Source organism: Pelophylax lessonae, assembly GCF_965119305.1.
Source record: "Pelophylax lessonae genome assembly, chromosome: 9".
Lineage (NCBI taxonomy): Eukaryota > Metazoa > Chordata > Amphibia > Anura > Ranidae > Pelophylax > Pelophylax lessonae.
Window position 1 is genome coordinate 82152190 of NC_138776.1, and position 12352 is coordinate 82164541.

At 40.8% G+C, this 12352-nt stretch overlaps 1 protein-coding gene across 1 annotated transcript in view; it reads left to right on the forward strand.

Moving 5' to 3' along the window:
• Positions 1-12352, forward strand: part of LOC309564235 (alpha-2-macroglobulin-like protein 1) — a 351540-nt gene that overhangs the window by 319593 nt on the left and 19595 nt on the right. The window contains exons 33-34 of the mRNA XM_082268861.1: positions 5970-6060; positions 8350-8418. Coding sequence (XP_082124987.1) covers positions 5970-6060; positions 8350-8418 — 160 coding nt within the window. The remainder of the gene's footprint in view (positions 1-5969; positions 6061-8349; positions 8419-12352) is intronic.

The following is a 12352-nucleotide window of genomic DNA, read 5'->3' on the forward strand; positions in this document are numbered from 1 at the left end:
CCCTAAAATTCAGCAGACTCTGTCCCTAACAGGATTGAGAAGAGATCGTAGATCAGGATTGAGTGCAGATTCACCCCACCCCCCACACAGCAATATCGATTGTAGTTTGTAGAAGACACTGACCCTATAATTCAGCAGACTCTATCCCTAAAATGCCTACAACTCGCCCTGCCTAAACACTCCGACCTGTCCCTCAATTCTATCCGGACACAAATGGTTTTTTCCTGCCTATCTTTCCCTAATCAGCAGCCAGCACATTGATGTGTGCTCTGTCCCTTAGCTAAGCAGCAGAATGACGCTGCTGCGGCGGCTGCCTCAAACTTATAAAGACTTGGTCACATGCTTCAGACGGCCAATCACAGCTACTAAGACATTTGCAGGCATGGCTGGGATGGCTTAAGGCACACCAGTTAAACGATTGTTGATTGGCTGTTGAAAGCCCGCCATGAAAAGAGCGCCAAAGCATGCAAAACCCGGAAATAAAACGACCGAACACGGATTTTTACCCGAACATACAGTAAAGTGTCCGTGTCCGTGTTCGGGTAAAAAAAATCCAATTATTCGGTACGAACACGAATAATACAGTCCGTGTTCGCTCAACACTAGTCTTTAAGTGTATGTCAGGGCAAAAAAAAAGTGCATCTCTGCAATACATTCTCATTCCCCTATGTTGTATCCCTTTAAAGGGCCTTCAAGTATAATAAAATACGAAGTGATCTGTTGAAATTCCCCTTAGTTCTTGAAAGTGATTGTAAACGATCACCTTGAAAAAAAAACATATTTAGTTTAAAATAGAAAGAATAGGCAAAACATTTGTGTATAGATATAAAAAAAAATCATTATAAATACCTTTTCCCCCTTTTTTTTGTAAGTAATCACATTCTGTCTGTTCTCAGCTGCATTAGAGCTGGGGAAGGAGGAGCAGCAGCCTACTGAGCTTCCCAGTGAAAGGCTGTGCAGGGGGGTTTGTCAGGACAAGTTTGATAATTGGAGGAAATCCGGCTGAGTTCCCAGCACAGCTAGAGAATTGACCATGATGTGGTCTCCTGCTTGGTGTGGTCAGAGGAGGGAATTATGGGAACACCAGGGATTTCAAACAAAGGAAGCAATGCAAAGAGAACAGGATACTTTTTCATACAAGTACATGGTACAGAAGACATATGAAATGCTGGGTGTACCTATTCTTTAATTTTCTTTCGTGAAATGATAACAGTATTTTTGTGGACTGAATCCTTCCACCTTTACCCATCTCTACGGCACAGGGACACTTTGTTCTCCGATTCGAAATATTAATCGGACTTGGCTTAATAGACTTCTTGACATACCACAGGATGATTGAACAGCACATCGAACCCTTTAGAATTCCTAATATGAATCTATAGGTTTTTCTTTGCACCTACTGATATAACAAGAATGGTAAATGGTATATTAACCACTTCTGCTTCGGAATGTTTACCTTCCTTCATGACCAGGCCATTTTTTCCGATTCGGCACTGCATTACTTTAACTGACAATTGCGTGGTTGTGCGACACTGTACCCAAGTAAAATTGATGTCCTTTTTTCCCCACAAATAGAGCTTTCTTTTGGTGGTATTTGATCACCCCTGCGTTTTTTATTTTTTGCGAAAAGACTGACATGTTTGAAAAAAAATATATATTTTTTACTTTCTGCTATAAAAAAAAATAAAAAAAAAATAAAAAAAATCTAATTTCTTCATCAGTTTAGGCCAAAATGTAGTCTACTGCATGTTTTTGGTACAAAAAAAAATCCCAATGAACATATATTGATTGGTTTGCACAAAAGTTATAGTGGTATTTTTTTTTTTTTACTAGTAATGGCGGCAATCAGCAACTTATAGCAGGACTTCGATATTGTGGCAGACAAATCGGACACTAAATTACACTTTTGACACTTTTTTTTTTTTTTTTTTTTTAGGGTTTTTTTTAGGGACCAGTGACAACAATACAATGCTAAAAAATATGCACTGTCACTGTACTAATGACACTGACAGTGAAGGGGTTAACATCAGGGGCGATCAAATAAATGTCCACCGGGACCCGCCAATCATTTCCAAGAGAGGCAGAGCAGTGTCTGCCTACGTAAACAAGGCAGATTGCCATTCTGTGACAATGGAAGATAGAGATCCCATGTGTCTGCTAAGCAGGAACACGGATCTCTGTGTTCCCACAGTTAAAGCACCCCCCACACAGTTAGTAAGCTCCCTAGGAACACATTTAACCCTTTGATTGCCCCTGATGTTAACCCCTACCATGCCAGTGTCCAATCACAGCGAGAGCAGGTCGCCAGCATTTTGCTAATCCTTACCTTTTGCATATAGCTGTTGCTGTAAAGAGGGATGAGGTTACGTAAAGTTTGGTGTCATTTACATTATACCAGCAAGTGCTAGTAAGTATAAAAAACGATTTATTACACAAAATTGGCAACTTACATAAATAAAGCTTGTCTAATGCTTATCAAGCAAGTGACACTGTTGCACTTGACAATTTCGGTCCGGGTGTGGGGGGTTTTCCAACAATCATCAAACTTGGCCGTGCTGGTGGCTCTCAGAGCTCCCTGGCTGGCATGAGTACACTTCGCTGACAGCCATGACATCCGTTGTGGCAGTGGCCATGGCGCACATTAGGCCATGGCCATGTTGGTATGGCTTTTATGGGCAGCTGAGCTGGTGGACAACACCGCCCTGCAAGCCGATGCGGCTGTTCAAAAAGGGGCATTCCAGAAAGTCCTTAAAAGCTCACCACACATAGCATGCTTGACATAGTAACGGTAAACAACATATACATAAATATGTATATTTACTTATCGATGTATCAAAGTACAAAAGACCTTAAAATAAAATTAAAGCTTGATTTAGTTTTTGTTTGTTTTTTAATAACAGACATGTTATACTTACCTGCTCTGTGCAGTGGTTTCGCACAGAGCTCCCCCCGATCTTCCTCTTCTCGGGTCCCCCACTGGCACTCCAGGCATGTCCCTCCTGCCTAGTATCCCTTATAGCAAGCAGCTTGCTATGGGGGCACCTGAGCAGGCTCACTCCCTAGCCACTTATCTGTGTGTCTATTTATTCACAGAGCACGGCTAGGCCTGGCTGGGCCCCGTCCCTGCTCTCTTCTTATTGACTCATTGGCTGCGATTGTTGGTAGTGGGAGCCAATGGCTACTGCTGCTGTCTCAGCCAATGGGGAGGAAGAGACCCAGGAGTGCACATCACTGGATCGAGACGGGGCTTAGGGGAGCTGGGGGCGCTGCTGCTGCTGCACAAATCAGGATAGAATGCATTAATGTAAAAAATCTTGGGCTTTTACAATTACTTTAACCACTTGACGTCAAGCAGCCACAGATGTACTGCGGCAGGCTGGCTTTCCCATGCAAAGTCCTGTACATGTACAGCGCTCGCCTAGGAGGAGCTAGGGTGAGAGCGCACGCCGCCGCCGGCATGCCACCGCTCATCAGCGGGGAAGCTGGCGCGTGTGTCAGGCAGCTCCGATTGCCGCCTGACACTCTCGATCTCTCCCCGCTGACAGAGAAAGACGGACAGCTGATGTAAACACAGCCGTCCGTCCTTCTCCCTTGTATGATCACAGAGACCATGCGATCCTGCTATATAGGTTCGCATGTCTCTATGATCATTTTAAAAGCCTAACTCCCCCACAGTTAGAATCACTAACCCAGGCTTACATTTAACCCCTCGATCACCAACAGGGTTAACCCCTTCCCTGCCAGTGTCATTATTACAGTAACAGTGCATATTTTTAGCACTGATTACTGTAGTAATGTCACTGGTACCCCAAAAGTGTCAAAAATGTCAGTTAGGAGTCCGATCTGTCCGCCGCAATGTCGCAGTCCTGCAAAAAATCGCAGATCGCCGCCATTACTAGTAAAAAAATAAATAAATAAATAAAAATGACATAAATCTTTCCTGTAGTTAGTAGACGCAATAACTTTTGCGCAAACCAATCAGAATACACTTATTGCAATTTTCTTTTACCAAAAATATGTAGCAGAAAACAAATTGGCCTAAAATGTTAAAAAAAAATGATTTTTAGATTTTTTTTTTTGTTTGAGAATGTCATATAAAAGAATGTGAAAAATTTTGGTTTTCTTTCAAAATTGTCACTCTTTTTTTTGTTTATAGCGCAAAAAAAAAAAAAAAAAAAATCGCACAGGTGATCAAATACTACCAAAAGAAAGCTCTGTTTGTGGGGAAAAAAAAGGACATAAATTTTGTTTGGATACAGTATCACACGACCGCGCAATTGTCCGTTAAATTAACACAGTGCCGAATCTCAAAATAGGGCCTGGTCATTAAGCAGCAAAATCTTCCGGTCTTTAAGTGGTTAAGGCTCCTGTGTAAATAAATAAAATTAAAAAGAACTAATAGAACATAGTCCATGGATAAAAAGGGGGAAATTACAAAAAAAAAATAAATATGGCATTATAGAGATGGCATTGTAAAAAAAAGGGGGTTTTATACATGTGTGATCCCACTAAGTACTGAAAGGAGATACAGTATTTAGTAACTAGTACACACAGAAGATAATTAGGAATAAATCAAGAAAATAATATAAGGGAAGGATAAGATGCCCCTAGATCCATTAACAAGAGGGCTAACTAGAATTACATAAGAAAGAACATAGAAAACATAAAAGACTAAAGAGTGAAAGGTCCAGAAGAGTTCATAGGGACAATGTTGATAATAGTCATGGACATATATATGGAAGAACATTGAGACATATATACGTATTATAATCGTACATATGATGTAATTCGATTTAAGATGATTGTGTCTACAAAATAATGTTAACCTCCAGCTCCTCTTTAATGCCCCCTGGGTCAGGAAGGTGCACCTCCTTTTAATCCTAAAACCCCTGGGTGAAGTTTTGGATTGAAGATACTGTTGCAAAAATTATTTATCCCACCATTGGTATAAAAAGCAAACAGTGTAGATAAACAGTATGTCCATAAAAGCAGATGAAAAATATCAGAGTAGATCAAAAGACATAAATCAAAACAAATTATAAATGAAGGATATACACCAGGTATAAATAGCATCAGATGTAAAACAATGGGAAATGGCAGTGGATCGAATGAAATACACCAGAAAACCCCTTCTCTCTTTCTGCTGACACAGGAGCTTCTAAAAGTAACAGGGAACAATAGCACACTGAGTGGGGAGAGAGAGACCACAATAGAAAATGTGTAATAGAATTATAAAAAGTTGAGGAAATTATAATATACATTTTTTTTAAGTACTTAGACATACATTGGACTTACCAAAAAGTACTAGAAGTGCATTTTATAATAACTTACGAGTAACAGTGAAATTTCTGTCCCCTGTTACTTGTACATACTCAGTAAATGCCTATCTGCTGGGTCACTACAAGAAATGTTGCTTCTTTAGTCATCTTTATCTCCCCAACCAAGTGATTGGCCAATGGAACAGCAGCAGCTTATTACTGTGCTCTTGCCAATGCTCTCACCTTCTGTAAATCTGTTTCCCAGTGTTAAACTGATGGCACTGGTCAAAGCAGTAAGGCTTTAACTTTCATAATTGGCTCAGAGAGCTCCCCCTTCTTTCTCAGTTTAATCAATGTAGTGTTTAGGAATATATGAAATTAATTTAAAGATAGATTCAGGTATTGATACTAGCTTTCAAAATAAATGTAATGATTTTTTATCAATCCATAATTTAGGTTAAATTGTTATCTTTCAGTGTTTGCCTGGAAATCGACTTTACTTCCCGAAATATTTGCACTATATCTTGGTCTTTTTTTAGACCTTCACTAATACCTGCAGATCATAGAGAATACATATTTTTACGTAAAACAGATTTTCTGGTAGCTGACAAAACTATTAAATTAAATATACAGTCTGTACATGAAACCACAGTTTATTTTAGATGGAAGGTGCCTATGTAACTTGGGATTTTTGTTTCAATACATATATAGTTATCATGGTGAAGGGACTGCTGCCAAACTGGTCATAATTGAAGTGGACATGCTCTCAGGATTCCTTCCAGTTCAAAGCAGCTTGAAGAAGGTAATACCCCAACCATGTAGTTTAAAATCTGATAATGATGAACTAGTGTCAGAATACTGTCTATACAAAATGCTGAAATGACTTGGAACATACCCTAAGTATGAGCTGGCATAATGCTATGTCTTAACTGACAAACCTTTTATGGTGAACAATAAGAGAAGGGCGCTCTGACCTAGTGCATTACCACTAAAAAGGTTTATTAAAATTTAAAAAAAAAAAATTTGATTATACTCAAAAAACAATTGTAGATAGCACACATGTAAACATGATCAACACAAGAGCTCCAAGGTAGCTTTTCTGGCTCTGAGAAAGAGGGTTTGCCTAGCCTTAGCAGATCCATGCAGACATCTGCATGCTATCCAGCACCGCGCAGTGCCTTGGCTACCTTGGAGATCTTGTGTTGATCATGTGTGCTATCTACAATTGTTTTGTGAGTATAATATACATTTTTTTCAAGATGTTAATAAACCTTTTTAGTGGTAATGCACTAGGTCAGTGCGCCCTTCTCTTATTGTTGTCTTTTAGTGTGTTTTGGATACCCTTGGTCCTGAGGGGGCAGCAAGACCACAAGTGATACCAACAAAAGCCTATTGAACATTGAACACATATATATATATATATATATATATATATATATATATATATTCTATTCCCCCATCATACACCACTTGAGCGCAGAAGATATGTTTTAAACCTTTTATGGTGGCCTGGTATATATAACATAATTCGATATTTTCCAGCATAAGCTTAACAGGCACAAAACAGTTTTTGCCAAGCAGCTAGTGTTTCAAAATGTTGTAAGGGCTGTTTATGTATTTCTGATATGTTACTGAATCAGGTACTTGTGGCTCTCACTTAGATTTAGCTAGACTCTACAGATGTTGTTTACCCTAAATTAGGTTTAATGTTGAAAAATGTAAGGTAATGCACTTGGGCGTCAGAAACACGAAAGCAAGCTACTCACAAGGGGGAAAACCTCTGGGTGAATCTAAGATGGAAAAGTACCTGGGGGTCCTAGTGGACAGCAGGCTTGGCAGTGGCATGCAATGCCAAGCCGCTGTAAGCAAAGCCAACAAAATACTGGAATGTATAAAAAAGGGGATTCACTCCAGAAATAAAGAGATTATTCTCCCACTCTACAAGACTCTGGTCCGGCCACATCTGGAGTATTCCGTCCAGTTCTGGGCACCGGTCCTCAGGAAGGATGTGCTGGAACTGGAGAGAGTCCAGAGAAGGGCAACAAAAATAATTAGTGGAATGGAGGGCATCGGCTATGAGGAAAGACTACAAGCACTGAACTTATTCTCTCTGGAGAAGAGACGCTTGAGAGGGGATATGATATCAATGTACAAATACTGTACTGGCGACCCTAGCAAAAGGAACAAACTTTTCAGAGAAAGGGAATATAATAAGACACATGGCCACTCACTAAAACTAGAGGAAAAACAGTTTAACCTTAAAATACGTAAGGGGTTCTTCACTGTCAGAGAAGTAAGGATGTGGAATTCTCTTCCACAAGCAGTGGTATCAGCAGGGAGCATCGATAGTTTCAAAAAACTATTAGATGGGCACCTTAAAGACCACAACATACAGGGGTATACAATGTACTAACACACACACATCATAGGTTGAACTGGATGGACTGATGTCTTTTTTTATCCTCACAAACTATGTAACTATGTAAGACAAAAGGGGTTTATTTTAGTTAAAAAAATCATTGTGTGAATGTCTCGGCTTTTACACAGCCATCGTGAATAATCCTTGTACTTTGCCTAATATGTTTATTTCCTATGATGGTCAGTTCCATCTAGTGGCCATAATGCAGTATTTTCCTGTTTGAGGTATTTCAGGAAACTACCACACTATGGCCACTAGATGGAGCTTATAGGAAATAAACATATTAGACACATTATAGGAATTGTTTGCAATGGCTGTGTGAATGCTGAGACATTTGATCAGCTAATTTATTTTCTAAACAGACCTCCAAGTATCTGTGTAATTCATGTAAGACATTCCTTGTATTGCATGCTACATAATTCATGTTATTCCCTACACCTCTATAACCTACAGTCACTTGCAGAGGGAGGGTTACAGATTATCTTTTGTTAGGGGCTCCCAATCTTCTCATCCCTTCCCTGATTGATGCAACGCCATCTGATCTATTTCAGGGTCAGTAGGTGTGTTCTCAATGCTGTTTTACCGGTTTAGATGACAGATAACAATATATAGATATCTACAGTATATGTGTGTTACTTTCACTGTTCTTTTGCTCTTTTAATTTTATTGTAGTTGGAGAAGAATAAATCTGCAGGGAAAATTGAAGTTACAAAAGATAAAGTGACCATCTATGTGTATAAGGTAATATATTATTATTCATGCTGAAAGGACAGGGTCAGCACACTGACAGATAAAACCAGTTTCATTAAGTAGATGCAACTCCAAAACCAAGAACAAAAAATTCCTGAAACTTATACCCATTTCTCATGACTGCTCTCTAGAAAAGCTAGGATGGCTACACAGGAGTAGACACTGCTCCTTACTCCCTGTCAGCCAATTACACCAAACAAGTGTTACAGGATTATCAGTGATCTAAATACAAGGTATGACAAAGATGCAGCCTGCAGTATCTGTATCAAAGAGGAGACACAAAACACAGTTGCTCACTTGCTTTCCAAGTTTAATGTGAGCTAGTTGGGTTACAGTCTCTTGAAGTCACACTACAAATCATTAGAGCTCCCTCTAGCTGCACCCTTGTAATAGGTAACTGGGAGGTTTATTTATTTACTTGCTACATACTTGCCCTCTTTAACCCTCCTCTTATGTTAGCTTTCTGTTACTATCCATGATGTTAACGGGTCCGTTTTGACCCGTGTCTTAAATCAGCCATAAAATACCCTTGAAACAATTATTTATCATCCAATTTGTTTCTTACCTCTTGGTTACCTTGTTAGGCTTCTTTATCCTTGAAAAGATTGGTTTTAATATTTTTCGTGTGACCCCTTAGACCTTTCTTTTGATAGCATACCTCTCATTTTCAATTTTAAAAAATGGTAAAATAAAGTCAGCAACTCTGAAATGTATTGGTCCTATGTTTCTTTACTTTATTTAGAGAAGCAAACAAGCAGGCAAGAGATAGGCCCCTCCCCAGGGCCGGCCCTACCATGGGTCCCGGTGGGACCATGGGTCCCAGGCGGCACTTAGAGAGGAGAGGAGAGGAGCCTGTATCATCTAGATAACTATCGGAATATGTTCCTGGCAAGAAATGTGAACATGAAGGAATTGCAAAGTTTGTATATGTTGGCCATTTGACCTCTGGGTGGTCACAGTGCTGTTGAGTCATATTTGTGGAAACATCCCACTTTGAAATGAAGGCTTGCCAAGTGTCCACTTATGATGATCTCTTCTTTGGTTTACATGTTCTTTTAGACGATCTTTATTCAGAGTACAGATTTCCTTCTCTCACTGGTTCATCGGGTGTTGGTGCAGCAGTCTCATCCTCTGGATGTAATTTTGGCTCTTGTTTTGGTGATTCTGGAATACTTTCTTCTACAATGTCTGTGAGTGGCTCAAAAACGACTTAATCCGGTATTTTTTGGCTTGCTTATTCCCCAGGTGTAAATTTAGGGTCACCAGGATAGAATTTCTCAGCTTCGGGTAGTAATTGGGGAACTATGCATTGCTCACTGTCTTGGAAGAGTTTGGGACAATACGCATAGTATTCATCAGTGGGTAGCCACTTAAATTAACTAGCAGGTCTTGAACTCCTGCCAAGGGGTGTCTGTCAGGCATAGTCTTATTTTTTATTCTTACACAAACTACAGGGAAGGAGTAAGGAGATTTGGACTTTCGTATCCATCCCTTTTCTAACAGCTTCTGTATTTAGGCCTTTACTTCCTGGCATAGGGGTTTTGGTATAGAGTTCTAAAACTTTTGCTCTGGTGTCTTATCCATCAAGTTTATCTGAAGATTTAAATTAGGAATACACCCAATTACCCCCTCCTCTTTTGCGAAAGTCATATTACATTGTCCTAGCAAGTGTCTGTTGTTCTTCTGTGAGATGCTGTAAATCCACTGGTAGATTCCACTTTTGGCCTTGTGTGACTTGGGAGTTTGTTTGCAATGGCAGTGATACACCTTTTCTTTTTGTTCTGCCTGATTTGTAATTTTCATTTCATCCAATGAGATTTCTTCTAAAGCCAGCATGGTCCTTGGTAAAATGCACACCGTTTGTTTGGTGGTGTTCTGGACAGGAATGTTTACCCACTTTTTATGCCCAATTTGTAAATTCACAAGTGCTGGGAATGTTTCTAGACCCTCAAGCAGCTGACTGGGTAGTAATGGCTCCAACAGCACTATTCCCTTCCCAGGCCAGGAACGAGTGTTGCACAGTACGGTACATACTTCTTTATGGAGATTGATGGTTTTACTACCAGTATATATATTTTGTTCCAACTAATGATTCTTAGTTAAAGAAGACAGCACAAGGCTTACTAATGCATTTACTTTACATTTTTTTTACACATTGTTTCACTCAATAACAATGTCAAGTCATTATTACTGGGGTTTGAACTGTCAGAATGCTCTATTATCAGTCCTTCAATTGCATTGAACCCTAGAATTTAAGTGGCAGAGCAAGTGGCTAACTAGCAGTGGGACAAGGATTGTCGCCCTATATCCACTTCGATTTTCAATTTTTAGTCCCAGTTCCACCCACCCATCAAAAGAAAAACAACAGAACTGTAGCACCCTACAAAGTAGGTGCTAGGTAAAGTATAGTGGGCCCTGGCTGCCTAACAGCAGAGCCATGATTTTCAGCTAGGCTGTCATGTCTCCCTGGTGTAGCTGTTGAGTCTCCCCACTGTGCTCCATGAGAGGGTTATCATTGGGCAGTGGAGGAAACCCAGCCAATGGTGCTCTCAGGCCTGTATCTACCCCAGAAAGGCAGATTCTGCCGCACAGCATTCTGGGAGTGGGTATAAGTTTGAGGGGAACGCATGACGCAGCATCTTTGGCAGGAAGCAGAGTCCCAGGAGGGAGAGTACGGCTGTCTCTCCTCCTGTCAGCAGGATCGGTTGTCCCAGGCGGCTTGCCTGAGGTGACAGAGGGCTCAGCTGAGCTGCAGAGAGGATCCTGTGTGCCGAGGACCTGCAGAGTTGAGAGGGGTCCAGTTTCAGGAAAGCATTCCCAGTTCATGAGTACTGCAAACTGCCCCTGGGTTCTGCCTATAGAGAGAGGGGACCACTCCGGTGAAGGTCGTGTGGATCCAGGAGCTAGCTAGCTAGCCGGTGCAGGAGTAAAGGTAAAGTGGGTGCCAGTGTTGACCCTGAAGAGAAGCAGAGAGGGTGCCTAGTGAAAGGACCCTGAAGTGCAGAGAGGGTGCCTAGTAAGAGGACCCTGAAGTGCAGAGAGAGTGCCTAGTGAGAGGACCCTGAAGTGCAGAGAGGGTGCCTAGTGAGAGGACCCTGAAGTGTAGAGGGAGTGCCTAGTGAGAGGACCCTGAAGTGTAGAGGGGGTGCCTAGTGAGAGGACCCTGAAGTGTAGAGGGGGTGCCATATGACCTTCTTGTCCACAGTTAAAGCAATGCCTACAGTTTTTTCCTCCTTGGTTCACACGGTTAAAGCAATGCCTACAGTTTTTTTCTCCTTGGTTCACACGGTTAAAGCAATGCCTAGAGTTTTCTTCTCCTTGGTTCACACGTGGTTTACATCTCTGTATATTCCTGCTTTTATGATCTGACAACCTTGCTGGACCATCTTCACATTTTCTCACTGCATTTGCCTGCATTCAAGTTTTTCACATTTTTTGTAAGGGCAGCAACTTGCGCAGTAAATTCTACAAGTGAATCGTGAGTGGTATTGCCTTAGTCTATAACCTCTTCTGTTTTCTGTGCCTGTGTGACGTGTCATGGCTAATTTGGACCTAACAATGCCACTCAGTCTGACTTTCCTCCCTGCTTCTACTCGACTGCTTTGGTAACTTTCTCTAGAATAGAGTCATCACCAGTGACTGATAAGTCTGAAATGTATGGTTTGATATCCCTTCGAATAGCACTATATGTTTCACCTAACCTTTGGTATAATGTGTGAAGAAATGCTCCTTGTATCAGGTTGATACCATAAACAATAGCAGCACCCATTTGTTCAGATGACCAAAGTACTTGTTGCTTTAGTCCCATGATCCTGTAAACAATCCTGTTGCTTTGCATTCATCAGTTCCTGAACCAGATCAGTGCTGCTTCGATCCTGAAGGTGTGAGCATAAAAACATTTTAAGCTCTGCTACAGAAAGGTCCT